At 36.9% G+C, this 27,063-nt stretch overlaps 1 protein-coding gene across 1 annotated transcript in view; it reads left to right on the top strand.

Moving 5' to 3' along the window:
• The first annotated feature begins 5,499 nt into the window (after positions 1–5,499).
• The window catches only part of pld1a (phospholipase D1a), a 28,889-nt gene continuing 7,325 nt past the window's right edge, over positions 5,500–27,063 (top strand). Inside the window, exons 1-20 of the mRNA XM_079875959.1 lie at positions 5,500–5,636; positions 10,358–10,535; positions 11,454–11,623; positions 11,708–11,850; positions 14,814–14,925; positions 15,717–15,782; positions 16,113–16,171; positions 16,646–16,738; positions 17,176–17,328; positions 17,419–17,568; positions 17,885–17,968; positions 19,149–19,230; positions 21,324–21,434; positions 21,514–21,705; positions 21,885–22,077; positions 23,908–24,036; positions 24,193–24,311; positions 24,485–24,598; positions 24,785–24,895; positions 25,613–25,701. Of these exons, the coding sequence (XP_079732085.1) occupies positions 10,439–10,535; positions 11,454–11,623; positions 11,708–11,850; positions 14,814–14,925; positions 15,717–15,782; positions 16,113–16,171; positions 16,646–16,738; positions 17,176–17,328; positions 17,419–17,568; positions 17,885–17,968; positions 19,149–19,230; positions 21,324–21,434; positions 21,514–21,705; positions 21,885–22,077; positions 23,908–24,036; positions 24,193–24,311; positions 24,485–24,598; positions 24,785–24,895; positions 25,613–25,701 (2,267 nt within the window). The 5' untranslated portion in view covers positions 5,500–5,636; positions 10,358–10,438. The remainder of the gene's footprint in view (positions 5,637–10,357; positions 10,536–11,453; positions 11,624–11,707; positions 11,851–14,813; positions 14,926–15,716; positions 15,783–16,112; positions 16,172–16,645; positions 16,739–17,175; positions 17,329–17,418; positions 17,569–17,884; positions 17,969–19,148; positions 19,231–21,323; positions 21,435–21,513; positions 21,706–21,884; positions 22,078–23,907; positions 24,037–24,192; positions 24,312–24,484; positions 24,599–24,784; positions 24,896–25,612; positions 25,702–27,063) is intronic.

A 27,063-nucleotide genomic window follows, 5' to 3' on the forward strand; every position in this document is an offset into this window, starting at 1 on the left:
AAAACAATTTGTATTTTATTTATTAAAATAAGGTCATAAATAAAAATAAATATTTAACTCAACTGTTGGGTTATTTTAACCCAACTGGAGTTTAACCCAATGCATTGGGTTAAAATAACCCACAGTTGGGAAGGTGCTATACCAATCCACAGTTGGGTTATTCGTTGGGTTATTTTTAACCCAACATTTTTAAGTGAGTATGAATACAAATGTGCCAATGTATCCACTGGTTGTGTCTTTTGTGTTCATCATGTGAAAAGGTTTGTGATGGGGGAACCACAAGCAACATAACTTACCAGTTTTGGAAATGTTGTTTTGAATTTATTGCACCAGTGTCTTAGACTATGTTGTAGTGTGTGTGATTTTGAGGGCTTGTGTGTCCTGTCTGAGGGCAAAGTTTGGTTTTTCAGCAAGAGTGAATGGTTTTGAGTGTAGAGCTTCATTTTGACCTGAAAATAGGATGTTTGGGGAATTGGGTGAGACGTTATGGATTTGTGTTTATAGTTTTGAGAATACGAGGCATAGTTTCAAGAAATGTGTTTAAGCAATCGAGAAAAACTGTAATGTGCAAAGTAGCATTGCATACAATTTTTCTGCTGGCAAGACGTGTACACTTTGACAAATTTAAAGCAAATATCCATCTCATGCAAATTAGATTTTGATGTTGACTGAATATTGTGGAGACGTGAATTAAGATATAGATCATTAACCTGTTTTATGTCTGGAAAGGGCTGAGCTGCTGATATTGAGCCCTTCTGTAAATTGCCATCAGTGTCAACTAACCTGAACCTGCAAAATGTCAACTAACCTTCTTTCTTTCTTTCTTTCTTTCTTTCTTTCTTTCTTTCTTTCTTTCTTTCTTTCTTTCTTGCTTTCTTTCTTTCTTTTTCCATGTTTTAGCATTTTATCCTCTTTTGTTAAATTAAAGATGCAAGGTATTCATTGTTATTTGTTTGTGCTTTTGTGTAGGCCTATGTAATGTGTAACTTAGTATTTCAACGTGATGTAAACAGTGTTGTTGTTGTTACTTTAAGGTTTGGTGTGGTGTGGTCAAAGTCTTACATTATAACCGTTTTCTTCCCCAATCAAAAGCTGTCATTTGCAGTAATACTGCACTCTATTATCTAGTGATCACATTCAAACAACACATCCTCATTCAGCTTGAGAGGAAGTGTAGAGCTCAGGCCATTATAAACACAGCAGGTTTTATTTTACCTATTGCTCTTTAGAAAGGATTTGAGGAACACAAATGGCTGAGAAGGCAAACCTCCTTTCTTCAGGATCCATGCTTGCTTGCCTGTATGCACACATATACAGTACGTGGTTAGAATGAAGTTTCAAAGGGGCAAAGAAATAGTTTTTTTAATACGGTCCACTAGAGGGCAGGAGCGCTGTATGTAATACTTTTGTAATACTATTGTGATTTGTAATACTATTCTGATCATTTAAGATTCAGTGAAAAAATATGATTCAGTATTATGTATATACGTGTAATATCAAATCACATATCACATTATAAAAAAAAACTATAGTTTACAGTCTTTAAAAAAAAAAACTATAAAATGATATTATTATTTTTTGTGTATAATGGAACTATAGTCCTCTATTGTCCACAATGGTCTACTTGACTTACAGTATGATGGCCCTGAGTTTGCAAAGAGGTTTAGATTTAGTGTGCTCCCTGTGAGTAGATGTTGTTAGTAGTAGATGAGCTCATGTGACAGTAATGAAACTGCTATGCAAAGCCATTAAACTCTGTAACTTTTCATTTAATCTGTTTACCTTAGATTGCACTGTCTCTCTTTATATTCCTTCCCCGTCTCTCTTGTGCACTTGAAGGTCTGCGGTTCAGCTGATATTGTTTTGTGTGTGAGAGAAAGACAGAGATGTTTGCTTGCGGCTGTGATAAATGGCATTGCCTGCCATTTGAGCAAAGGTATGGCCGCTCTGGCACACCCTGCCGTGGTAATTATTACAGACTCCATAGACCAGAGGTCCTGCATCAGACAAGGCGGAAAATTGAAAATATAAATGATTTATGGTGCTCAGAAGTCTATCTTCTCCTCTGTCTTTGTTGTCGGCCACAGAGCATCAGATTCGCTGGGATGTCCTTTAGTGTGGCGTCTTGCTCTTGTTCTTCAGTGATTAATCCATTTAGACACAGTGGAGTGGAACTCTCCTCACCATGGAAAATAGATGGATTGTTGGAGAGGAAGGGCTTTAGTAAAATGCTTGCAGTTTGTTTGAGGAGCAGAACAAACTGCTCCAAGGGTAAACTATGGCCCTGACCGCTGAGCAGCCTAGAGATAAGTTGGTTTGGCATTTCGACCTCCAAGTTTCAGGGATGATGTTTGTCATTTTAACATACTGTAGCTCCTGCGACGTCAGAGCTCATGCATGAGACCTCATAAACAGGACTTTACACAGCTGTTACAGTAAATTACGATTGCTGTAAATTAAGTAATTAATTAATTAATTAATGTGAATTAAGAAATTAATACTTTTATTTAGCAAGGAAGAACTCTTTAAATTCAAAAAGTATAATCAAAAAGCAGAGGTGGACAATAACAAAGTACATTTACTTGAGTACTGTACCTAAGTACAGTTTTTGAATATCTGTACTTTACTTGAGTATTATTTTTTCTGGAAACCTTTTACTTTAACTTCACTACATTTGAAAGACAAGTATCATACTTTTTACTCCTTTACATTTCTGTCAAGGTCCTTGAGTGGAAAATAGTAAGATTGGATTTTGGTTGGAAATGAAAGTCGGGTTAACCCAATTTTCATTTTCAACCACAATACAACGTCTGTCCAACGTTGGAGATTAACGTCAATCTGATGTTGGATTCCGACATCAACCTGATTTTCATTTTCATCGTTGGCTTTGGTCTTCTAAATGCAAATGTTGTCATTGTTTTGGAGCACACTAGCTTATAGAGAACAGTAAGGCTAACATATTCATAAAAGCCAAAAAACTTTTCATAGAATTTTCATTTTCATAAATAGGGCACTATTTGAGGGAACAGCCATTTCGGCATCCGGAACCATTGTGGACGTTATTGAGTGCACTTATTCAATCTCACATTCAATCCCATACTGGAACTGTGTTCTAGAAATAAATTTGATGTGAGGGTAGGCAGGCATAGATTCAGAGACATAAGCTACTGTAAGTATTACATACAACAATATAACAATAATAAAACAATGCATTGACATTTACTTTTTACTTTTGATACTTAAGTACTTTTAAAAATGAGAACTTCTGTAATATTTGACCAGTATCTGTACTTTCACTCAAGTAAGGAAGTTGTGTACTTTTTGTTGTGTTGTTGTCCACCTCTGTCAAAAAGTAATCTGATTATGTAATGCATCCTACTTGTAATGCACTACTTTACTCATAATAACATCAAAAAGTAACCTGATTATGTAATGTATGTAACTTTAATGCATTTATTTATTTGTAACATCAAAAAAGTAATTTGATTATGTAATGCACGTTACTTGTAATGCGTTACTTTACTCCTCACATCAAAAAGTAATCTGATTACATAATGTTACTTGTAATGCGTTACTTTACTCCTTACATCAAAAAGTAATCTGATTATGTAATGCATGGTACTTTAATGCATTACTTTACTCCTTACATCAAAAAAGTAATCTGATTACGTAAAGCATGTTACTTGTAAAGTGTTACTTTACTCCTTACATCAAAAAGTAATCTGATTACGTTATGCATGTTACTTGTAATGCGTTACTCCAACACTGCTCATTTCAGATGAGATTAAAAACATGTGATTGCTAGGTTTTCTCAGAGGAGAGCTATGTTAGAAATGTGTCCATCTTTAACCTAATCAGAATTATCAGCTAATAAGGGTAAATCGACATACTCTGGTACACTGAAGGGAGCATCTCAGTTGAGTTTACACAGATGTACCTTGACAGGTTGTAGAGATCTATGATGGAATCACGTCCTCATGTTCTGATATCAAAGAAACGCAAAGTTTTAATTTTTTTTTTTTTTTTTAATAGTTTTGACATGAATTTATATAATTTTATTCAAGGTTTATTAAATACACACAGTATTGCTGTGTTACAGTATCTTTAGTTGAAACCCTAAATGCATACTGTCCACTCAAGTGGACATCTGAAAATCTAAACTCTAAATATAATACTTTTGAACAAGTATTTATTAGATATTATTCCAAACATATTACTTTAGCTAAAATATTTGTATAAATACAAATGTATGAGGTGGCAAGTTGGGACTTTTACCCCAACATGGCAAAAGGCTCAACTTGCCACCTCATACATTTGTAAGATTTTTAAAAAAAAATAGACCAATTTAATGATATATTTTCAAACAAAATCTGTTGCTCCATCAATGTTTAATAAAACATTTAGGCTATCTTTTCTGCTGTCACAGTATGGGAATAGTAAAAAACACATGTTTCTTAAGGTGTAGCTATCCTGTCAGGCAGTTCCACATTAAATGAAAATCTCATATTCATGTTTGTTACATTAAAAAAAACAGCTTTATTTTACATTTAATGTAGTCAGTGGAGCGCAGCGCAACTCTGTTACATGACAGCGATGTCGTCGATGCCTGGTCGCGCATTCATTTGATGGCGGGAGGTGAAACTTCCATGGTGGCGCCGGCGCGTCGTTTGAGATCCTAGCGTTTTAGATTACCTGCCTACATGTAAACAAAAAAGGTCAAATGTGAGACTACAGTCGTTTTTGTAGAGTAATATTATGATAGAATATGTAATACAAACTTGATTTCATTCAGGAAGTTACCTCTAAGAACAGAAACAGAACACAAAATTATCTTGAATCTTTCTGTAAAGCTGCTTTGAAAATTTAAATGATGTGTATTGTGAAAAGCGCTATACAAATAAACGCGAATTGAATTGAAAATGACCGTTGACAAATGTATCCAGTTTTAACCGGTTTGGCACAGACTAGCAATATGACTAGCCATTAGGTTACGATTGACCCAGGCCAGCTCTGGTTAGGTATGCCAGGGTGTTAATTTGTATTGACAGTAAAAAATGACACAGCAGCTGAGTTACAGGAACAATATTAAAAACTAACCCAATAAAATTACCCATCATGCTGAATCCACCATTTGGGTTAAAACAATAACCCAGTATTTTTCATTTTGTTGAGAGCTCATCTAAAACTTTTTTTTTATTTTTTTTAGAAAAATATAAGCAAGAGATTTTAGTCTCCATTTGCTCTTTTTTAAATCACTGATTTAATTGTCATTGATATCTGTGAGAAACAACAGTACAATTAGCTACAAACATTTCTTATTTTTTATGAGAAGATATCAGTTAGTATATGCATAAAACAGGTGTGGAGGGGAGGAGCATATTGTGACTTTCTGAACTTGATTGGCTGAGCGATTGCAACTGACACTTCAGAATCCAGTAAAGGCCCCGCCCCGTTCAAAGACATTGGCCTATGACTGATCTCTCCACTGCCCTCTTGTTTAGTCTGTGTAGAGTCACAGAAAAGGAGAGAGACACTCTCTTAACGCTGTCTGCGAAATTATGAGTTAGTCTTTCATTGTTGTAGGAGTCAAACAGCACAGCTGATTTATCATGTGGGAATCACGTCTACCAGGGCAGGTCAGTGAAACTTTGTGCAGTTTGTTGTTGCTCAATGCTCTGCTCCAAACTTGTTTTTCAGCTAAGCTTGAAGAGTTAGAAGGAATGACGACTTGGAAATATCTAGCAACTGTGATGAATGAGTGTGTGTGTGTGTGTGTGTGTGTGTGTGTGTGTGTGTGTGTGTGTGTAACTGTGTAACTGTGACATGTGAAAATCTTTCTGGTAACAATATGCCTTGACTCCTGTCTCACCCCAGTGTGAGAGGCTTTTGTATCCATGGTGGAATGTGTGACCAGTGCACAAGAGAGAGGAAAGTCAACGTGGATTTTCTCAGGCTCCAAAATACATCTCTTGTATTTTTATCAACTGTGCTAAAGGGCAAGGATACAATACACTACAATTTAATATAGTACATTTTTAACTCAATTTACTATAAATGCAGTACACCCTTTAGTCTGACACTTTCTCAGTTTGGCTAATTTTTGTTTTCATTGACTTGTGTTTTAAACGGCCCTGTCTGTTGTTTACTTATCTCTTATATTTTAATCTTGTCATTCATCAGAATGCAAGAGACTTCTGACCCTGAGCTGTTGGGAACTTTATACTATCTCTAACATGTGTAAAAAGACACATGACAGAACAACTGCAGTGCTGGCCCTGTCATAAATTACCTTCAGGTGCAAAGTGCATTTGCTCTGAAAACAGATCGTTATAAAAATCAGGCTAAAAACAGGAGAAACAGTCCTGCTGAACTGCACATCATGTTGGCAAGGACATTTGAAATTTACATGGAGACTGTCATTCGATGACACAGCCCATCCTAATATGAAAGATGAATGGATTACTTTTGTTTGTGGCTTCATGTCACATGTTCACAATTCTTTAGCCTCATGCGTGCCCCAACACACAGGAGTGACTCCAGTGTCTGTTGCAGTTTTTCATAAAGGTCTATGTGGTTGCATAATATTTTTTTTGCTCTCCTCCCAAAAGCCGTTAGCCTTGTCTCCATGTCGAATTACAATGGGCAGGAACTTGTTGGCAGGAAGCAACAGCTGATATCCCATCTACAGAACGTTCTCACTGACTTTTCCTTTCCCATCATTATCTGTGTATTTATGTAGTTTAGTACGCAAAATATAATATATAATATCTGCGTATAATATACTATATCAGTGTCGAATATATAATATTGCTTCAAGAACATTTTTCTTGTTTTAAGAAATGTCTATTATTTTTCTTGGCAATCAAGACAAAATGCTGAAAATGAAAGTGAGGGACACTTGTTGAAAGTGTATATTGTTTTATATTAGCTTGGCTTGTCTAACAGATAGAGCACTCAAAGTTGTCAATGTACTGCAGTTATTTTCTACAGTTCACTGCATGGCCTATGTCCTCATTTAGATAATTTACATCAAGATTTGTTTATTAAGAGCCGCAGAGAGCCAATGATCGTATATGTTTTTCTTTTGATCAGAGCTTTTATTTTGTTTCCTCTTCAATATAACACGTCTCTTAGAGAGCTGCTGGACAAACATATTGCATTTTGATGAGCAAACTGAAGGCAAACTATTCCCTGGGTAGAAGTAAATTGTATTTCTCAAAGTCCCAGTTTAAAATGATAGCTTAGTGTTATTGTATGTTTGGCTGCTTTTAAATTGAGTATGTTTTAGGTTTAGTTTGCTTCCTAAATGTTCACTTCAGCCATATGAGGAATTAGCCTAGCTTTTGTCTCTGCCATACAGCACACAGAACAGATGTTTGTCTGTTAAATCTTGAAACAGTAAATATTATGCCCCTTTACTCAGGAATGCTCCATTCTGAGATTGTAAGGGTTGGGCTAGAAGAAGATATCTAAAGGCTCATAAAAATGCAATGTTGTACCAACGGAGTGAGCTGATTCACTGCCCCTCTCTGATCTGTGCACATCTCTTTAAAGCTGGCTCTAAAGGTCAGTGAACAGGTGAGAGACACGCATGAGATACGGCACAGTCATAAATGTTCACCTACACACAGAGAGAGTGAATGAGTCCTTTCTTCCACTAGGAACCTCTCTACATGTACCACTATTGTTTAGACAACCCACTAGCTAGAGATTGTAGATTTACAGTAAACACGGTCACCATAGACAAAAAAATTAAGTCAGCCTATTTTACTACTCTTATGTGTGGTATTTATGTGTAAAATGTAATTTATTTGATCAGGAAAAATTGGAGTTTCATATACCAGAATGGGGACGGAGTGAGTTTAATTGGAGCATTCTGAAATAATGCCTACTGTATAACCCGAAGAGCCAGCTGAAAAAAGGAAGTTATTATATTTAGATTTGATATTACAAAGACAATTTTTTCCCCCCTTTGAAACCATTTGCAGCGACGAATCATTCACAGGAAGACCAGAAATGTCAACGTACACTGAGAAAGTACATAGAATTCCAATTTCACATTGACTGAAAGAGAGTCCAGATTGATATTTTTGGAGAGCAGTGACATAGCGAAGAATGATTTGAAACATACCAGTGTTGTCTCTTTGTTTGTGAATGGATTTCAGGACTGTTTGTCTTCTAAGGATTGAAGAGTTTGTTTCTCCGAGTTAAGCAGAAGCTTCTAAAGGTAGCTGGACTGGAAAAGGTGATGTCATATCGAGTTCAGATTTGCCAAAAAGCCACACCTCACTGTTAAACTTGTCTCATGTAAAATGGGAAGTTCAGACGTTTCAGCTTCTCTCGAGTCTCTAGCACATTTTAAATGGCCATTATGCGATCAGACTGAACAGACCAGCTAGTATCTGTACTCTGCAGACCACTGCAACCAACCAATGAGAGGAGAAAATGTTCCATTATGTATAGAAGGTTTTGTGGGGTAGTTACAGAGAGAATGTGTGCTTGGCAGCAAAATTACTGCAGTCTAAAGGAAAGCAACTAAAGTCTTGCTGAGACAAATCAAGAGAGCAGCCCTGTGTGTTTCCTCTTATTTTCTCTAATAATTTTTATTTTTGTTGTAACAACACAAATAAGTGTTAGTGGTTACGTTTTGTTTTGGTGAACTTGTTGATGTGAATTGTGTTGTGTTAGTAACAAGTGGTGACTGCTCAGTTTAAGCATTTTTCTATAATCATTTTGAGTCATTATTTTTCCCTTTGTACTTTATACCGTGTTGCTCTAAATTGCTTCCTTCACCTATGGAACTCTCTATTTTAGACATAAAACCCACATCTGTGATTATCAAGCTTTTTTGTGATTATCTGATTTTGTTTAATGGCTTCAGTGACATATGATCACTCTGTTGTGGCATCATCTCACCTCCCACTCTATAGTTTAACTGTATTTATAGTTATCAGATGGGTCACCAATCCTGTCACCTTCAAATCTGAATTCATATTCAACCTCTCAATCATACTACTAACTGGCCGAATAATATTAAAGGAAATGTAAAGGAATGAGCAGTGAACAGCTTCTTGGATTTTGTATTTCTGAAAGCTATTATCACTTTGATTCCTGAACTGTTTTGGCGTTTGGGGAATATTCTTGCTTTTGCTCCCAGTGGTATTACAGAAAACAGGATGTGGCCTCCTGTTTAATAACGGTTTTTGTGAGAGAATGACACTGATCTGATCTTGTGTGTATTATTAGAATAATATTCACTAAAGGGGCCCCATGCTCCACAGGAGAAGACATTTGACCCCTGACCTTTGGCCTGATCTAAAGAGGAAATGTTTTAAATAGAAATTAGCAAACTAGGAGGTCAAGGTTTGGATGGTTAGCATGGATCAGTAATTCTTTTAAAATGTAATTTACTGTGCTTGCAAAGCTGAATTGTCAGCAGCCATTACTCCAGTCTTAAGTGTCAATATGCTGATTTGTGCTCCAGAAACATTTCTCACTGTTATCAATGTTGAAACAATTGTACTGGTTAAAAAAACATCATACATTTTTTCAGGATTTTTTGAGGAATAGAACGTTCAAAAGAACAGCACTTGTTTTAAATAGACATTTTTGTAACAATACAATACTGTGACTGTATATTATATTATAATATAATATAATATTATTACAAAGGTTTTTATGACTAAAGAACATTAAATTACATTATCATGTTACACAAATGTTCCAAGCACAATGGAAACATGATACGTAGTTAATTTCTGAATGAAAACGAATATGATAAAGACATATAGGTTGCTATACCAACTAATTCAATGTAATTCGATTAGAGCTGATTTTTCTTCAGGTCCCAGAATTGAAATTGGACATCAAGTGGTGACACAACACAGTACTGGATTTGTTTATCATACGAAATTGAATTTCAGTATTTTATGCACTTGGCAGGCAATGATTCACTAGAATAACTACACAAAGCAAATTATTGTTGGCACAAACCAAATTTATCTTCATTGCTAGTGATATTTAATATTCATGATTTTCAAGAATGAGTGCATGTCACACATGTCATGTGCATGTCTGTGATGGAATCTAGCAAATTTTACTAGCTACAAAGTCACAGATGATGAGTTTGATCCAAAACTAGAGTTTGGTTGGATGCACAACTTTGACATTGACAGCAAAATATTTTCTCCTTCCTTTTTAGAAGTTGCTAAACAGTTTGCAATCCTAATTATGCACGATTTTTTGGTTTGTTATTATATTTTGAGGATATTAAGTAGGCTATTGTTTTTCCTTTCTACAGTAGTTGAGAACCATATCTTTAGGGTATTATTGATTGGACGTGTGTGTGTTCAAACAGGCCATGCTGGCCCTTCAGGCTGAAGAGTGCTGAGTGTTTCAGTGAGTCCATAAGAAGGAACTCAATCGGATAAAAGCAGACATGAGTGACGCTGTGGAGAACCTGGACACCAGGGAACTGGGGTTCTCAGATGCTGAGGATGAACCTGAAGAGGTGGACTCTGAGTTTAACCCCTCAGGTGAGTGATTATTATTATTATTTCAGGCACATTTTAATCCATTTTATGTATTACTATCAGTTTTACAGGGGTAATTGGAGATACTACTAGAAGGCTAGTTGTTGATGGTCTGTTATAGAAGTTTAGTGTGTATTGTGTAATGCTAGTATTTTGGCTAATTGTATTTGATTGTTGATCCATTGAAGTTGGTTGTCACTTTTTCTGTCCTGGTATGTGATTGGCTATTATTGATTGTAATTTTCTTGTTGGTGTCACTATTATGTTCTGTCTTGTCTGCACCTGTTAACCTTCATCCACCTGTGTCTAGTTAGTTCCCTCGTTTACCCTGTGTATATATTCCCACGTTCAGTTCAGACTCTTGTTGGTTATTGTTTGTGTCTATGTTAAACACGCTGTTGCGTCCTGTTCACCTGTTCGTGTACATTAAAACTTTGCTATTGTTTGGAATCAAGCTTCGTCTGTCTGCTTCATCAGCCAAAACGTTACAGCTGGCTGCTTTGTATTTTAAATTGGGTTTATTCCACTTCCTGTTTGAAAACGATGCCTGATGAAGGTCACATGAATGAAACTTTGTAATAAATTAAGATTTTGAAGCTATATCAGTGTGTGGGATACATCTACTTATTTAGTTTAGTAGTACAAGTACAAGTTCTTTTGCTAATAATTTTTCAGACAGGAATTAAAAAAGGGTTACAATAGGTCTGTCTAATCAAGGATCTGGGCAATGTGTGACGTGTGTAAAAATCTGGGCAATATGTGACGTGTAAAAATCTGGGCGATGTGTGTAAAAGAAAGGGATGTGAGGACAATTGTGTAACATGATGCAGCACGTCACAAGAAGTATTCAGCACACACACACACACTGGAGCTCACATTCCCTGCAGGCATGCCTAAGTCCGCACTGTTGTTTTCCTACAGGAGCTTCCTGTATCCCTTTCTCTGCCGTGTACAGGACGGTTGGCTTTAAAGAGACAGAAGCGCAGGTCTACCTGACCGCTGCCCCCATCACTGCCAAGATCCTAGATGTGGAACGCTTCACCAGGGCTCCAGACCGCTTTAAAATCTCTAAACACAGAGGCGTGTCCAAGGTCTGTGGTTATAAGGTTGACTAGTTATAACTAGTTAAAAGGTTGAAAGATGTCACAGATCTCACATCACTGTTGTGTCCACAGGCAATGCCAGCGGTGTTTAAGATAGAGCTCAAACATGGGAACTTCACCTGGATAGTCAAGAGAAAAGAAAAGCACTTCATGGAGCTGCACAGAGAGCTTCTGCGATACAAGACCCTCATGAGGATCCCACTGCCCACCAGAAGGTCAGACCCCTGCCCTATAGATATACTCATTAATGCGCATTTGTAGTGTAAATGCTACATACACACTGGACAACATAAAAGATGGCCTACCCCACCTACTCCACCTATATGTCCTCTGGAAAAAGAGTAGGGGTGTAACCCCAGCATCCTGGCCAAATTAGCCCATTGGCCTCTGTCCATCATGGCCTTTTAATCATCCCCATATGTACTGATTGGCTTCATCACTCTGTCTCCTCTCCACCAATAAGCTGGTGTGTGTCGGGCCTTCTGGTGCAATATGGCTGCCATCGCATCATCCACAAGGGGGTAATCCAGCACCGGGAAAGTGTACCTTCTACGGGGGAATCCACTGGCTAACAAGCCATCACCTGCTGTTAGCATTCCATTGACTCACATTCATTTTGGCGTCACTTTGACAGCGAATAACTTTACATCTGAGGCGTTTAAAGACTCCATTTGTCCATTGTTTATTTCTAAAGAAACACGACAATGTATAAAAGGCTCCATTACCTTGTATCTTACGTTATGGCCCCGTAGAAGCCGTTTTTGTAAAACTAGGCTAACGATTGCATCATAACCACGCGACTCTCTGTCGCACAGTAGAGAGATTACCGTACAGACAGGAGGAGAAGCTTGCGGGCAATCGGGGGGACGTGGAGGCATAAAGTCAAGGGAGAAGCCCATAGAGAGTCATTAAGTTGCTCCTGCTCCTAGCTCATGGACAGCTCCTACTCACACTCTCCGTCTCTGCAAGATTCGGAAGGGAATGATCAGATTGGTCTTGGCACAGCTACTAGAAGACTTACAACTGTCAGACAGGTTGCTCACGTCACATTTACGTCATCGAGCTCAGTTTGAGGCTGCGCAGTACGCTCAGCCATCAGGAAGTGAGTGCTTCTAATTGACTTCACTGGTCTCCGTTGAAGTCTATGGGGTCGCTGTGTCCATTTCTTATACTGTCTGTGATCATCCAGGTGGATGCTGCACATTGGTGGTGGTTGAGGAGATTCTCCCCTTCCATATGTGAAGCTCTTTGAGTACCCAGAAAAGAGCTATATAAATGTAACAAATTATTATTATTATTACTCCTCTATCAATCATCAGTTGTGCAAAAACAAGTGTTTGAAACTTTTGATGATTTTTGATGAACCTACCTAGCCTGGGTGCCAGCCCGAACCCCGCCCACAATATTTTTTGGTCGGGAAGTTCGGTCTGGACTCGCTCCGTTGAGGAGCTATTATGCCCGAACAAAAATTGTTCGGACCAATCAAATTGTCAGGGCGGGCTTTATACGATGATGGACAGATGAGCAACGGTAACGTAATCACCTACGTCACCAAAGAGTGCTTGATTTGAATTAGTTTACAACAAAGACGAGTGCAGCTGGAGAATTGAGATTTCACGAGTTCACATTTACAAATAAGTCAGATAGAATAAATGCATATATAAGATTTCACGAGTTCACACAAATAAGTCAGATAGATTAAATGCGTATATGACGTGCTGTCCGAGGGCTGTGGGCTCGGTAGCCATACTCCCCCGTGTTCCTGGTTGTGAGAGAACAAGACAAGAGTGAGGATTCGGGGTGGTGGAGGGATGCTGAAAAACTGTCAAGGAGTGTTAGGTAAGTTGACAGAGTGAATATGCTTCCTCATGCTGATATAGGGTAACGATAGACATGGAATTGTTTGATGACAAGTTGATATTTGATTGATTATTTGTACGTGCTTCTCCCGAACTTTATGAAACATCATGTGTAGATTCCGCCATCGCGTCTGTTATAGAAGATATCCACAGCGCAATCATTTTAAAAGAGGAACAGAGAGCCGCGACATTTTGTTGGTTGAAAATATGAATGAAGAACATGCGTCATTTACTCCGTTGCTCTGATTGGTTGTAGGTCTATCCAATTGAATGCAGAGGTTTTTTTTTTTCCTGGTTCGGTTGAGACACGCCCCATAATCAAATCTCTATGGAGCAGTCTCAGACTCACATTCTGACTAGAATATGAGTATGACGAAGTCAGGCTAGAACCTACCTACTTAAATTGATAAAAAAAATCTTTTTTTTACTATTTTTGTTACACAGATGTAATGGATGCATCAAATTTATTAAAAGTGACAGTGAAGACTTTTATAATACAATACTGAAAAATATGTTTTAGACTTCCCATGAACATATTAAGCAGCACAACTGTTTTCAACATTGAGTATAATAAGAAATGTTTCTTGAGCAGCAAATCAACATATTAGAATGATTTCTGAAGGATCATGTGACTCTGAAGACTGGAGTAATGATGCTGAAAATTCAGCTTTACCATCACAGGAATAAATTGTGTTTTAAAACAAAATATTAAAATAGAAACCCGTTATTTAAAATTTTAATAACATTTGACAATATTTCTATTTACTTATTTTTTTGAACAAATAAATGCAGCCTCGGTGAGCATGAGAGACTTCTTTCATAAACATTGCAAAAAATCATTTAATAACATAAATGTGAAAATGTCAATTTGTAAAGAATATTTCCCTTCCAGTTTAATTTAGTTAAAATCCCAGGTATCTCAAATGAACTACCTCAGATTTTAAGTCATAAGAATGCTCCACTCAGGATCACATGATTATAAATCAGCAAGCTATTTTCTTCTACCTAACGGCCGTGTGAAAAAGCAGTAATGCGTCTCAGATGACCACTTGTGATTCAATGGCCCTAGACGACTCTTAATACCAGCAGATCAGTTAATACTCTTCTCATTCTCATAGAAGCTATTATTCTCACTTCCTCTACACTCATTTTTTTCCTGTTGATTTTCTTTAAGTATCTAATTTCTTTTCTTTTTCTTTCTGTTCTCCCCTGTTGTCTTTAGCTCCTTTCTCAGATTTCATGGCTACTCATTCTCACCATTCACTCTTTTCTATTGTTATTCCTCGTTTTTCTCTCAGACTATGATATCTCTCTTTTAGCCATACTGAGAGAAGGAAGAGCATAAAGAGGAGTGAGGTGAGGCAGATGCCTGCACTGCCTCGGGGAGGCAGAGACGAGTTGGCACGAGAGGAGCAAGTGTCTAGTCGGAGGGTGAGTCACTACATGCTTACTGCATCACCAACCCTTGATCACATGATGTAATCTGCATCATCACAAGGCGTGTGAGTCTGTGGTCAGGTCTCTCCCACACAACATCATTGACATGATTTAATGGTATCTGAGCATATATAACAATACTCTGCTTGTCATATCATGAATGTGAGTCACATGATAAAATTCTCATAATCTACTGATGAAATTCTTAAGTGTCCAGCTGTTGAATAAAGCTCAATCATTGCTGACTTTTTAAATGGTCTGAGTTTCTGAAGTATATTTCCTGTTCATTTTTCTTTGTAGATATTTAAGGACATTCTACTAATAAACTAATGAATAAATAATTCATCTGCTCATCTGTGCACAGCTCTTTCTTTCAGCCAGTACATTAGGCTTACTAGGCAAACATCACTTTCATAATTAATATTTACAAGCAGGACATTCAGCTTAGTAGCACTTGTAAATCAGCATATAGGTCCTAATATAAATATATTCTTATATTATAAATATTTTATAACTACTTTCATTAATAACATTAAGACACATTATGTAATGCTTATGCTAGATGTTGGTAATATAGATTATTTAAAGTACATTTACATTGGTAAAATAATTGAAAGCTAGATTTCATATTTCAGGTTTAAATGTCATCACCAAAAAATATATTTAGGAGACTTTGAATTCCATTTTTACTTTCTGAGATTTACTATTATCTACCATGGTACAGAACTGGTGCCACATAATTAAACGTTTAAAACCAACTAACAAATGTGTTTTTCTTTTTGCAGAAACAACTGGAAGACTACCTAAACAAGCTGCTGAGGATGGAAATGTACCGAAAATACTACGCCACCGTAAGCTCACACTTGATTATAGAGTTCAGGCCCTGATGGAACTCACGTTGAGTTATCTTTAATGAAGCAGCAGCGTGAGGATCGATATTACAGATGGAGCCTGTGTGTCCTGTGCGTGTTAATGCGCAGCTCTTTCTCTCAGCTCAGTGCTATTCCAAAAGCTTTAATCAAGGACATACGGAATTCTCTCTCTCCCTCTTCTCAAATTCCCTCTCTTCCTCTTTAATACCCTCCGAGGGTCAATATAGCTGAGGATTTGGTGTAACTTCTTTTAATTGAAGCTGCGTCTCTGTTTCATTAGTTTTAAGCAGAATTGTTTATCTTTTCCAGATGGAGTTTATTGATATAAGCCAGTTGTCCTTCATTCAGGACTTGGGCCCTAAAGGCTTGTAAGGAAACACTCTTTTTGCTTTACTGTTTTATTATTGCCTCACACTGATCAATGTTTTAATTGTATGTTTAAATATATTACATAAAGTAAACAAAACTTTATTTAATTAGGCTTTCTGAATTTTTTTTTAATATGTAGTGATTTATTTTTACATTGTGACAGTAGTTTCAATTAAGCACGTAAATTATTTAATGTGCAACACATTACCATAATGTGTCAGGATGTTTTTCTGGATGGGTGACAAATCACAAATGTTTCCATGATGCATAAATACTAAAAGTCATGAGAATTTGGGAGTGGACATGCTTGTCATGAAAATGTCACCATGAAAAAATATGTGACGCTCCTAAACTATGTTTAATTTTTTGCAACATCTATTATCTCATTTAGTATCTGAAATATGACAAACAGTTTTTAATGGATTTCATGATATTCACCCTTTAACTCACTCGTACAAACCTGTATCTTTCAGAGAAGGCATTGTTTATAAAAGGTCAGGAGGTCACCGTATACCAGGTATGAACTGCTGTGGCCGCAATGAAGTCTGCTACCGCTGGTCCAAGAGGTAATTACTCATAAAACAAAAAAGACTATTGCTGAATTCTTTAAGGAAATCACAAGAGCAGATGAAATCCATTCATGCAGTGAAGCTGTGCTCTTCACTTTGAGCTTTAACATTTGTGAGACACTCTTTAAAAGCAGTGTTATCTGTGAAAATACACAATTCAGATAGAGCGGGCACCCGCACACGCACCCACACACACGCGCACACACACACACACATACACACACGTACCATAAAGTCTCTTTGAGTCTAGCAAGCTGTTTATCTCTGCTCCACTGATACCGTGCTACTTTCGTTCTCTGATTAAACTGACACTGTATCGCTGACTTTCACTGCTCTCGGTATAATAATGCTTTAGAGAAGCATACTTAAGGTTAGGTTTGACCTTATGGTTGTGATGGAGTCTAATGATGAAATCTTTTGTGCTCTCTGTTTAGGTGGCTTGTTGTGAAGGACTCTTTTCTGCTGTACATGAAGCCAGACACTGGTGCCATTTCATTTGTCCTGCTGGTGGACAATGAGTTCAGCATCAAAATGGACTCCAAACAGACAGAGACCAAGCATGGAGTGAGCATTGAGAACCTGTCCAGGTGTGTTCACTTAATCTCAAATTTGATGTAACTTATAAATGTCTCTCTCAGCTTGCAGACAATTTATGTCTGTTTGTGTGTCTTGTGCAGGAAACTAGTTCTGAAATTTCATAGCTACAGACATGCACGGTGGTGGGGTCAGGCCATTGAAAGCTTTGTCCGGAAACATGGCAAGGCCTTTTTAAGGTCTCACCGCTTTGGATCTTTTGCCAGGGAGGAGGAGAACATACCCTCTAAATGGTATATTTAATCTAAGAGTTTACCCAAAAATAAACACATCATTTAATCACCCTCATGTCGTTTCAAACCTATATGACTTTCAGGTCACAATGGGTTTTTTATTGTCCATGCAATGAAAGACAATGGGGTCCAATGTTATTATATAGTTGAACAGTCACACAGCTTTTTAACGACATGAGGGTAAGTAAATAATGACAATGTTCATTTTTGAATGAACTTTCCATTTAAGACAAAAACAATGTCATGTTTAGCTTTCTATTTGACCCTCTTCTCTGTGATATTTGACAACTAAAGAAAAAGAAATTTTATTATCCAGGTATGTGAATGGAAAAACCTACATGGAGGATGTTGCAAACGCACTGGAGGAAGCCAAAGAGGAGATCTTCATTACAGACTGGTGGTATGTACTCACTGTTTATCCTTCTGGAAGAAAACATGTTCAGGCAGACAGATAGTCTCGGCCCAACTCACACTATTTGTTGAGCCAATGTTGCTATCTCGGACTGGACAGATTGCTTCAACGAACAGAACAGTGTTTTGATAATTTCACAAAGTCACTGTGTTTGCATTTTTCTGGGAAATCAACCTATAAATAGTTTGTGTAGTTGTGTGTGATTGGAGAAAGCACATGACATACTGTACAGTACATGGATTTGTTTAAGGGGGTGCCATTGGCAGTCCATGCTCATTTAAGTGAGACACATCATGGCCAGAGGATTTTTTTTTTAACTCCTTCATAGTTATTTGTATAAGTTTAAATTGGAATTGTCAACTAGGATACTCTTGTTTAGTGTGAAATGGGGATGCAAGAAAAGAGCTACAGTTAACTGTCAAAGATTGACTGGATTGATTATGTGTGAAAAATGCACTCTTTAATCTGATATGAAATGGTATTTTGTTTATTTTTCTTTGTTTGGTAATGCTCTGCAGTAGCGTTGCTATAGACATTATGTGCCCACATGCAGAATTTGTGGCAGTGGATCAGGGGCTCAGAGTGGGAGGTGTGTGTTATACAGCAAGACTGGTATCTCTTACTTTACTGGTGTTGAGTTTCAGTCTTCCTTATTTAAAAAATATCACTCCTGGAATAGACTCAATGGTCTGATCTTCTGTGTGTGTGAGGGAGCGGGTGGTTATATAAAAAATCGCTGCCTTTTTAAATGTGTTTTTGATGTAGTTGTACTTGTAGAATATGAACTATTTAAACATTGATTTAAGTCTGCATGAAAACAATTTTATTGGCATTCACTATAAAAATGGAGCCAAATCTAAATATGAGTTTGCAATTAATTATGACTTTGACTATTACAACTATTCCCTTTGCAGTTAAATATGACATATGACTATTCCCTTCCTAAAATACTTGACACCTTGGCACTTGGTTGTACAGTATCTTAAACAGCAGAGCAATTATATTTTAAAGTCATATTATTTAAATAATGATGTGCACGGTAAGACCGGGAATGTGTATTAAATAAGTAAGCTGTGTCCATTTTGATTTTAAAGTGTAGATTTTAAAGTAGGTGTGCTTGTGCTGCAGTATGTTGTATCTACTATATGATTGTGTTTGTAATGTGCAGGCTGAGCCCTGAGATCTTTCTGAAGAGGCCTGTGGTGGAAGGAAATCGCTGGAGGCTCGACTGCATTTTGAAACGCAAGGCTGTAAGTCCTCTTGACACTACTCTGGTGCATTTGTCCCTGGTGCCACGCTCACAATTTAACATGTATGTGAAATGCAACACACAAATATGTTTTCAGTTTCAAAGTAAGGTTATATTTATTTATTTACTTATTCACTTATTTATTAACTTATTTATTTACTTTAAAGACCCCCTATGGTGAAAATCAAGTTTTTTTTATATATATTGTTGTTTATATGTCTATTCAGTGTTTTTAATATGCTTTAAGACAAACCATGTGCAAATTCATACTGTACATCAGCACCATTGCTGAGTATTTAATCCTTAAAGGAGAACTCCGGTCAATTTTAACGTTGAGCTCATTTTTTTGTAAATTTGGAGTGCTGTCAATACAGAGAACAACGACAAAAATCGGTGTTGCCTACACCGTGTTATCCTCTTTTTAAAATTTGCACACTGTTGACTTCAATGGGGCAAGTTTTAAACCTGCTTTTAGCCTCTTAACATCCTTGATGTGTCATTACAAGTGCACAGGTCATGTGAGTGATTCCTTCGGAGTGAACGCGGGTCAATCTGACTGCAGTAGATGTGAAAGATATGAATAAAAATTATGTTTATTCAGCCAGCGCACATACCTGTATTTACATCCTGTTTTCGGTCGAAGTCCACAGTAGTCGATTGTCGAGTTCACGCGCATGATCATAGGTACTAAACCAATGCGCGTGAACTCGACAATCGATTACTATGTACGGAACTTTTTTTTTTTTAAGCGGACATTTTTTTTATTTTCAAATATATATGCATTTATAGTGTGTATATAAACAAATATATATTTTATAATGACATAATTATACATATGCATGTACATTTATATGTTTTAAATACAATTATGTTTACTGTAGGCTAATATATGTAGCAGTGCATTCAGTTACTTTTGAAAGGACAAAAATCAGGTGTCAGTGTATTTCATTAGACTTTAACTTTGTCAGCTATAAAAAAAATCTAGCATTTCCTCACGTTTTACCACTGATTTTTAGTGAAAGTCGATATGCATGGGCCACTGGCGATGACAGTCCTCTCCCCTCCCTTCCCCTCCCCTCTCCCCTGCCATGCCATACCACACCCACTCCCCTCCCTTCTTCTCACAGCCATCCACGCCCATTTAAGTTGCATTTTTCAAAAAAGATTGTGAGCTAGACTTGAGCTGAAAGAGGGGGGTTTCATGACCATTTAAAACTGCAGTGAAAAAAGATGGTCTCAAAAACGTGGTTTGAAATTGCCGTGTTTCTTGCGTCACAAACTACCTTGTAACCAATCATGTCACGAGGGGCCGGGCTTTAGCATATCATTAACTGCTATGAAGCAGGGGAGTCTCAAGAGATGCCAGGTTATCCCGGTATATTTTTTGTATAAAAAACGGGTACATTTGGCAATATAGCGGGTAAATTATATACAGTATGTGATTGTATACGTATTACGATGTTATGATGAACCATGTGCCTTTCTCCACTGACGTTCTAAGTTAATAATAATAATTATAATAATAATAATAATAATAATTAATTACATTTATATAGCGCTTTTCTCAGCACTCAAAGCGCTTTACATAGAGAGGGGGAATCTCCTCAACCACCACTAAGTTGTTCAAAGCGTTAGTAAGGATGCTGATGTTTAGAAGGCAGCTGTCTGACTCTGAGATGGTGAACATGATTAGTGTAACATTAGCAACACATTATTAGCTGTTTGATAACTGTCAAACAAAAGGCTAATCATATTAATTACCGTTATGTGTCTGACTTTGTAAAGAGTGATACATAAAACGCATTGCCATTCTGATACATCGAATTGTAGACAACCCTGTATGAGTGAGTTGGGGCGGTGCTCATTTGCATATTCATGGCTCTGTGTATACTAAATGAAGCAAGTGTGTAGAGTTACATTCAAGCTATTTAAAGGCATTCAAAAAAAAATTCACGTGAAAAAAACATTTAAATATGCCATTTTGGTGATCAAAGATGAGTTTTAAGGGATAAGATTATTGACTAAGCAAATACAGTAAGTTAAAGTCCTCCTATAATTTACTTTTTATTTAATTATTTATTTATTTACTTTTAGCAACAAGGAGTGAGGATCTTTGTTATGCTGTATAAGGAAGTGGAGCTGGCACTCGGCATCAATAGTGGATACAGCAAAAGAACACTAATGCACCTTCACCCAAACATAAAGGTAAGCTGTGTGTGACTTTTATCTGCTTTTGCATATCTCGTGACATCTTAGTGATTATAACTCTTCCTCCCTCCTAAAGGTGATGAGACACCCTGATCACATGTCCTCCTCTGTCTACTTATGGGCACACCACGAGAAGATTGTAGTCATCGACCAATCAGTTGCTTTTGTTGGGGGAATTGACCTGGCGTATGGCCGCTGGGATGACTGTGAGCACCGACTGACAGACGTGGGAAGTGTAACACGTTCTGTTGCTCAGGCCATAGAGCAGGTTAGGGACAGCATCATCATGTCCATACAAACATGCTTTATTTGGCTGCATTATTTGTGCCACACCCATGGATGACACACCTAACTTACTTTTTTGGCTTTGAAGTTTGAAATGAAAGACTGTGATTAGAGGTTTCTGCAGTTATAATGAAGTGGAATTATGTCTATTTTGGTACTCAGGGACTGAATTCATCCACACCCAGGAAAAAAGTGTCCACGAGTGGAAACAGCAGACGGTCGATGGTTGGTGACTCAGTGGATCTGCCCAAACTAAAAGGCATCGGTCGCACTCGCAAGACACGTTTCAGCCTGTACCGTCACATCCAACGTGGCCTTCACCATGCTGACAGCATTAGTAGCATTGACACGAACAGTAAGATATTTTACCTGCGGTGATGTTCTCTGAGTCTGCTAATGACTAATTCCTTTGTGACCTTAACAACCAAGAAAATGAGAGATAGTTCACTGAAAATTGAAAATTGTCATTGTGTACTGGTCATATTTTTTTCCCATTTACAGTAGTTATAAAACATGGGATTGGACTGGACTGGACTTTCACTTTTGCTAATGGGTGTTTAGTTCCACATCCCAATCCTTTTTAACCAATCACCTGAGCTGTAAATGCCATGTAACTAGTTAATTACTCTGGAACCAAAGAAAAAGTACATCATATAATAATACACTGCACGGCCGAAAAGAAAAGGAAAAAAAAAGTTGCTGTTTGAATTTAAAAAATTGATGCACCTCTTGATGGAAATAAATGTTGTGATGTCACTTCCATCAAGAGGTGCATACATTTTGGTCAAGATCTTGTATTGACAATGCAAGAGTCAAGCACTCTCAAACTACTCCAGCACATCCCAAAAATATTCAATGAATTTAAGGTGTGGATTCAGTGGTGCCAATTCATGTTTGAAAGTGATTCTTCATGCTTTCTCCCAACAATTTGAGCATTTGTCATCCTGGAATATGGCCATGATGTGTCTTTCTACATGGTTGTTTAAGATATGAAAAGCTACACACTCCATCAATTAGGGTTAGAAGAACTGTTGGCAAACATATAGCATGCTAGAAACATAAAATATAATATAACAATGCAATACTTGCCTATATAAATCAAAATATCTTTTTTTTTCGGGCTGTGTATGTGTGTGTGTGTGTGTGTGTCCAAATGTTGTTATATCTCTAGACTGTCTGGATCAGTAAATCATGCAAAAATGTCCACATTCAGTTTCTTGTCAGTGTCAGTCATTGTGGTTCTTGCCTCTATATTTTCCCTGTCTGTTGGTTGTGCAGTGATGCTTATCCTCTCTGGCTGATACTGTAGGTGTTGCTCTAGACACCCTGCCCCGGCTCGAATGAGTGCCCCATCGTTTTCTTGGTTTAGCTCTCTGGGTTTGTTCTCCCTGCCATAGAAGACACGCGTATAGATCGGTTTGCAGTCTGTCAGAGAGAGGATTAAATGTATTTGAGACTGGCTTAAGACTAGACATCAGATATATGCTTTAATGAAATTACTTTGACCTTGGGGTTGATTTCATTTTCATGTCGCTGATTCTTACACCAAAGTGACATTCATTTGCCGTTCAGATAACCAATCCTTTGTTTCCCACCAATTATTCAGTTTTAAATTATGGAGTGATCCTTTTACTGTGGATAAATCTAAAATATTAACACACATGCAGTGGATTTTAATGTCTTGCATGTTTGACATGGAAAATATTGACTCAAATGTGTCAGTAATCTGATGTTTGTTTGGTCTAATCAGATGTCAGTCATTTATTTATTAACCGATCTGTAACAGTAATCTGTTTTAGTAACAGTTTGAATTGCATCATGTACGTGTTTCAGCTTATACAGTATGGTTTAAAAGAGACCACACTAATAAAAAATATAAACATCAAAATTTTATTTTTGTCTATATTTAAACTCTTTATGAACTATTTTGTTTTAATTCAGACACAATTTTTTTTATATTAACCTCTTTTGTATTTATATTTATATTATTTTCTAGTTATTTTCTAGCCTTCATTCTCTTACATATTTTGTTTATTTGTGTAGTTTGCCTTTGGTTTCTCTCTTCATGGAAAAAAAACCCTTTTTGTATTGTAGCTGAGTAAAATTAGTCGATTTGAAAATAACTGTCATTTATTACAAAAGATCTTTTGTGTTTTGATGAGTTTTGTATGTCTTGTGTGTGTAGAGAGTGGCTCAGTGCACAGTCTTCAGACAGGAGTGGGAGAGCTGATGGGAAACACACGCTTCTGGCATGGAAAAGACTACTGCAACTTTGTCTACAAAGACTGGGTTCAGCTAGACAAGCCTTTTGATGGTGAGCCACACGTTTACTGCCTGGCGGCTTTTGTTTTCTCAACTTCATTGATCATTAATCTGGGTTATCCAAGATTAATTGTGTTATTAAACGCAGTTCTTTCAATGCATTTCAGATGTTTACGATCTTGCTTTTTAACACTGTGCTCGACTATAGATTTTATTGACAGGTACACAACCCCCAGAATGCCCTGGCATGACATCTCCTCAGTGGTGCATGGGAAAGCAGCCAGGGATGTGGCCAGGCACTTTATACAACGCTGGAACTTCACCAAGGTGAGAGATTTACCACCCCTGTGCTTAGCCCATGACCTGCACAATTTAAATTTTGTTTATGGTTGACAGGCTTCTGAATTCCCTTTGTGAACTTCTTCAATATAACTTTAAGCTCTGACATTTGATGAAGCATTATTCGGTTCTGTCACAATAAAGACTTTTTGCTCATTTAGATAATGAAGCCAAAGTACAGATCACTCTCCTACCCATTTCTACTGCCCAAATCTCACAGCACAGGCAATGATCTGAAGTACCAAGTGCCCGACTGTGTTCAGACCAAAGTCCAGGTGAGAAAGCATCATTTGCTGTACATGTAACTTTTAGAGCATTGACGCCAGGAACATTATGGGTTTGATTTCCAGTGAACATGCATATGCCTGCTGATAAAAAGAAAATGGATGCCTTGAATGAACACTAAGTAACTTTGCCATAAATGGCCATAAAAATGCCCATAAATGTAAATGGTCTCTTAGGTTCTGCGGTCGGCAGCAGACTGGTCGGCGGGAATCAAGCACCATGAGGAGTCCATTCATAATGCCTATATTCAGGTCATTGCCAAGAGCAAGCACTTCATCTACATTGAGGTACACAATCTCCCTTTCACGCTGTCTGTTATCATTTACTGATATGCTTCAAATGTGTTGACAACCATTGTAGTTATGTTATAAAACACTGTTGACATTTCAGTTGCTTCATATTATTGATGAATGGCATACAGCAGTGGTTATCAGAGCATATCAAGGGAGGTACCAAGAATGATTCAGTGGAAATTCTAGTAAAACCATGTCTTGGATATTCACAGAGTAAAAACAAATAAGTAAAATGTATACAATTGAAAATCCATTTTAAAAGAACTTAAGAGAATAATAATGAAAGAAATAATAAAAGAAAAGAAAAATAATGTTTTCTTTAGCTCTGTCTCTGAGGACATGATTTAATTAGGGAAGAACAAAATCCTGGATACTATAGTTAAGTGGGTAAATTAGATTTCATTATAATTTTTTTGTAAAACTTGTTTCTTTATTCATTTATTAAAAGACCATCACAGTTTATGCAATCAAAGCAAAGTAGTGACAAAATGATGACCAATTAGTGGAGTCTGTTTTGTCGTTTTTTTTCAAAGGGGAGGTCCACTGTCTAAAATTCATGACACAAATAATGTAGGCTATGTGATTACAGAAATGTGCCATTATTTGCCCAAGTCGCGGCCTAACAGAAGTTAAATATGCAACTATACGACTGACTCTGTAACATGTCTGTTAAACTGAATTGATTGTTCCTGTTTTCTTGTTTCGTTTCAGAACCAGTTCTTCATCAGCTGTGCCGATAACAAACATGTTTACAACAAGATTGGTGATGCCATTATTGAGCGAATTATCAGAGCTTACAAGTAAGTGTGTGAATCCTAAAGCATTAACACTGATTGTAATTCATCACCATTCACTGGACCAGTGGAGTTTTTGTTTTAAAAAAAAGTAATAATCTTGCACATTAATTGTAACTAAAAAGTGTTACATTTTAGCATATAGGCCTATTTCAGTCATGACAACTCAGCATGTATTAGCATGGCGCATGGAATGCACTGCTGCTGAGCAAATACAAGGATTAGTTCAGCTTAGGTGAAAAAAAAAACCTACTTAAGGAATCAAGGCACTGCAAGAAAACTAGAGAGGACCCCTAGCAGATCTCTACAGGTGGATTGGCTACTACAATAGCTTTAGGAGAATCAATCGGGACAGTTTGACTGAACTATGGATTTATGCTTTTAAGAAAATGACAGATCATTTGCTTAAATTTTTTCAATACAACAAAAATAATGATGTGAAATCCAGAAGCAATTAGTTATTTTTTTTAAATGTAATGAAATTTTAATTTAAAAAAAGGAAAAAAAAAAGTATATAAGGTTTATGTAGGTTTAAGTTTATGAAAATGATTTATGAACATTACTTTATATAAAATGTATATTTTATGAAACATTTTGAACTCTAAAATGGCTAGAAAATCAAAGCCATAAATCTAAACAAGTTGTATTCCAAATTTGAGGCTGATATCTCAAAAGATGAGCTTTCAGTAAGATTTTGTTACCACATTTTCCCCATTGGATGCCAGCAAAACTCCACTAGTGCACACAGTGGTTGGAATTGTTATTTGCAGTAGTTTTTCTCTCTCAAATATTATAAACATACACACATTTTTTTTATTACACACATACAGACCACACTCTGACATCCATACCAACACACCCACACAATTATCACTGCATAATGTATCCAGTTGGCTCTAAAATATGCCGAAGCAGAAAACAGGAATAAAGCGAGTATTTTCTTTATAAGCCAAACCTGAGAAAATAGCACCATCTGGTAAGAAATAGTAAAAATTTAAATTTTGAAGCCTTGCCAACAGAATGAAAGCCTCTTAACAAAGATTGCATCATTTTATAGTTAAATGGCCCTGGGATTAAAAATTGCAGTTTTAATGGGTTTCAATTCGGATATTTTGTGTAGCTAGTGCAAAAAAAATATTTTTTTAAAGGAAATAAGGGGGTGAAATAGTAAAATTCCAATAAAAATACACACCTGGGCCAAATTTTATGCAGTTAGCATAAACACAGGCAAAGTGGTCAAAAAAACAAAACTGAAAAAGACAAAAAAGCCAATAAGGATGCAGAAGGGTGTATGAATTGTGTATGTAATTTTAGGTCCCATTACAGGCTTAAAAATTGTATAACCAGATTATCATGTTAGGTGGTCTT

Source organism: Squalius cephalus (assembly GCF_949319135.1).
Source record: "Squalius cephalus genome assembly, chromosome: 7".
NCBI classification, from domain to species: domain Eukaryota; kingdom Metazoa; phylum Chordata; class Actinopteri; order Cypriniformes; family Leuciscidae; genus Squalius; species Squalius cephalus.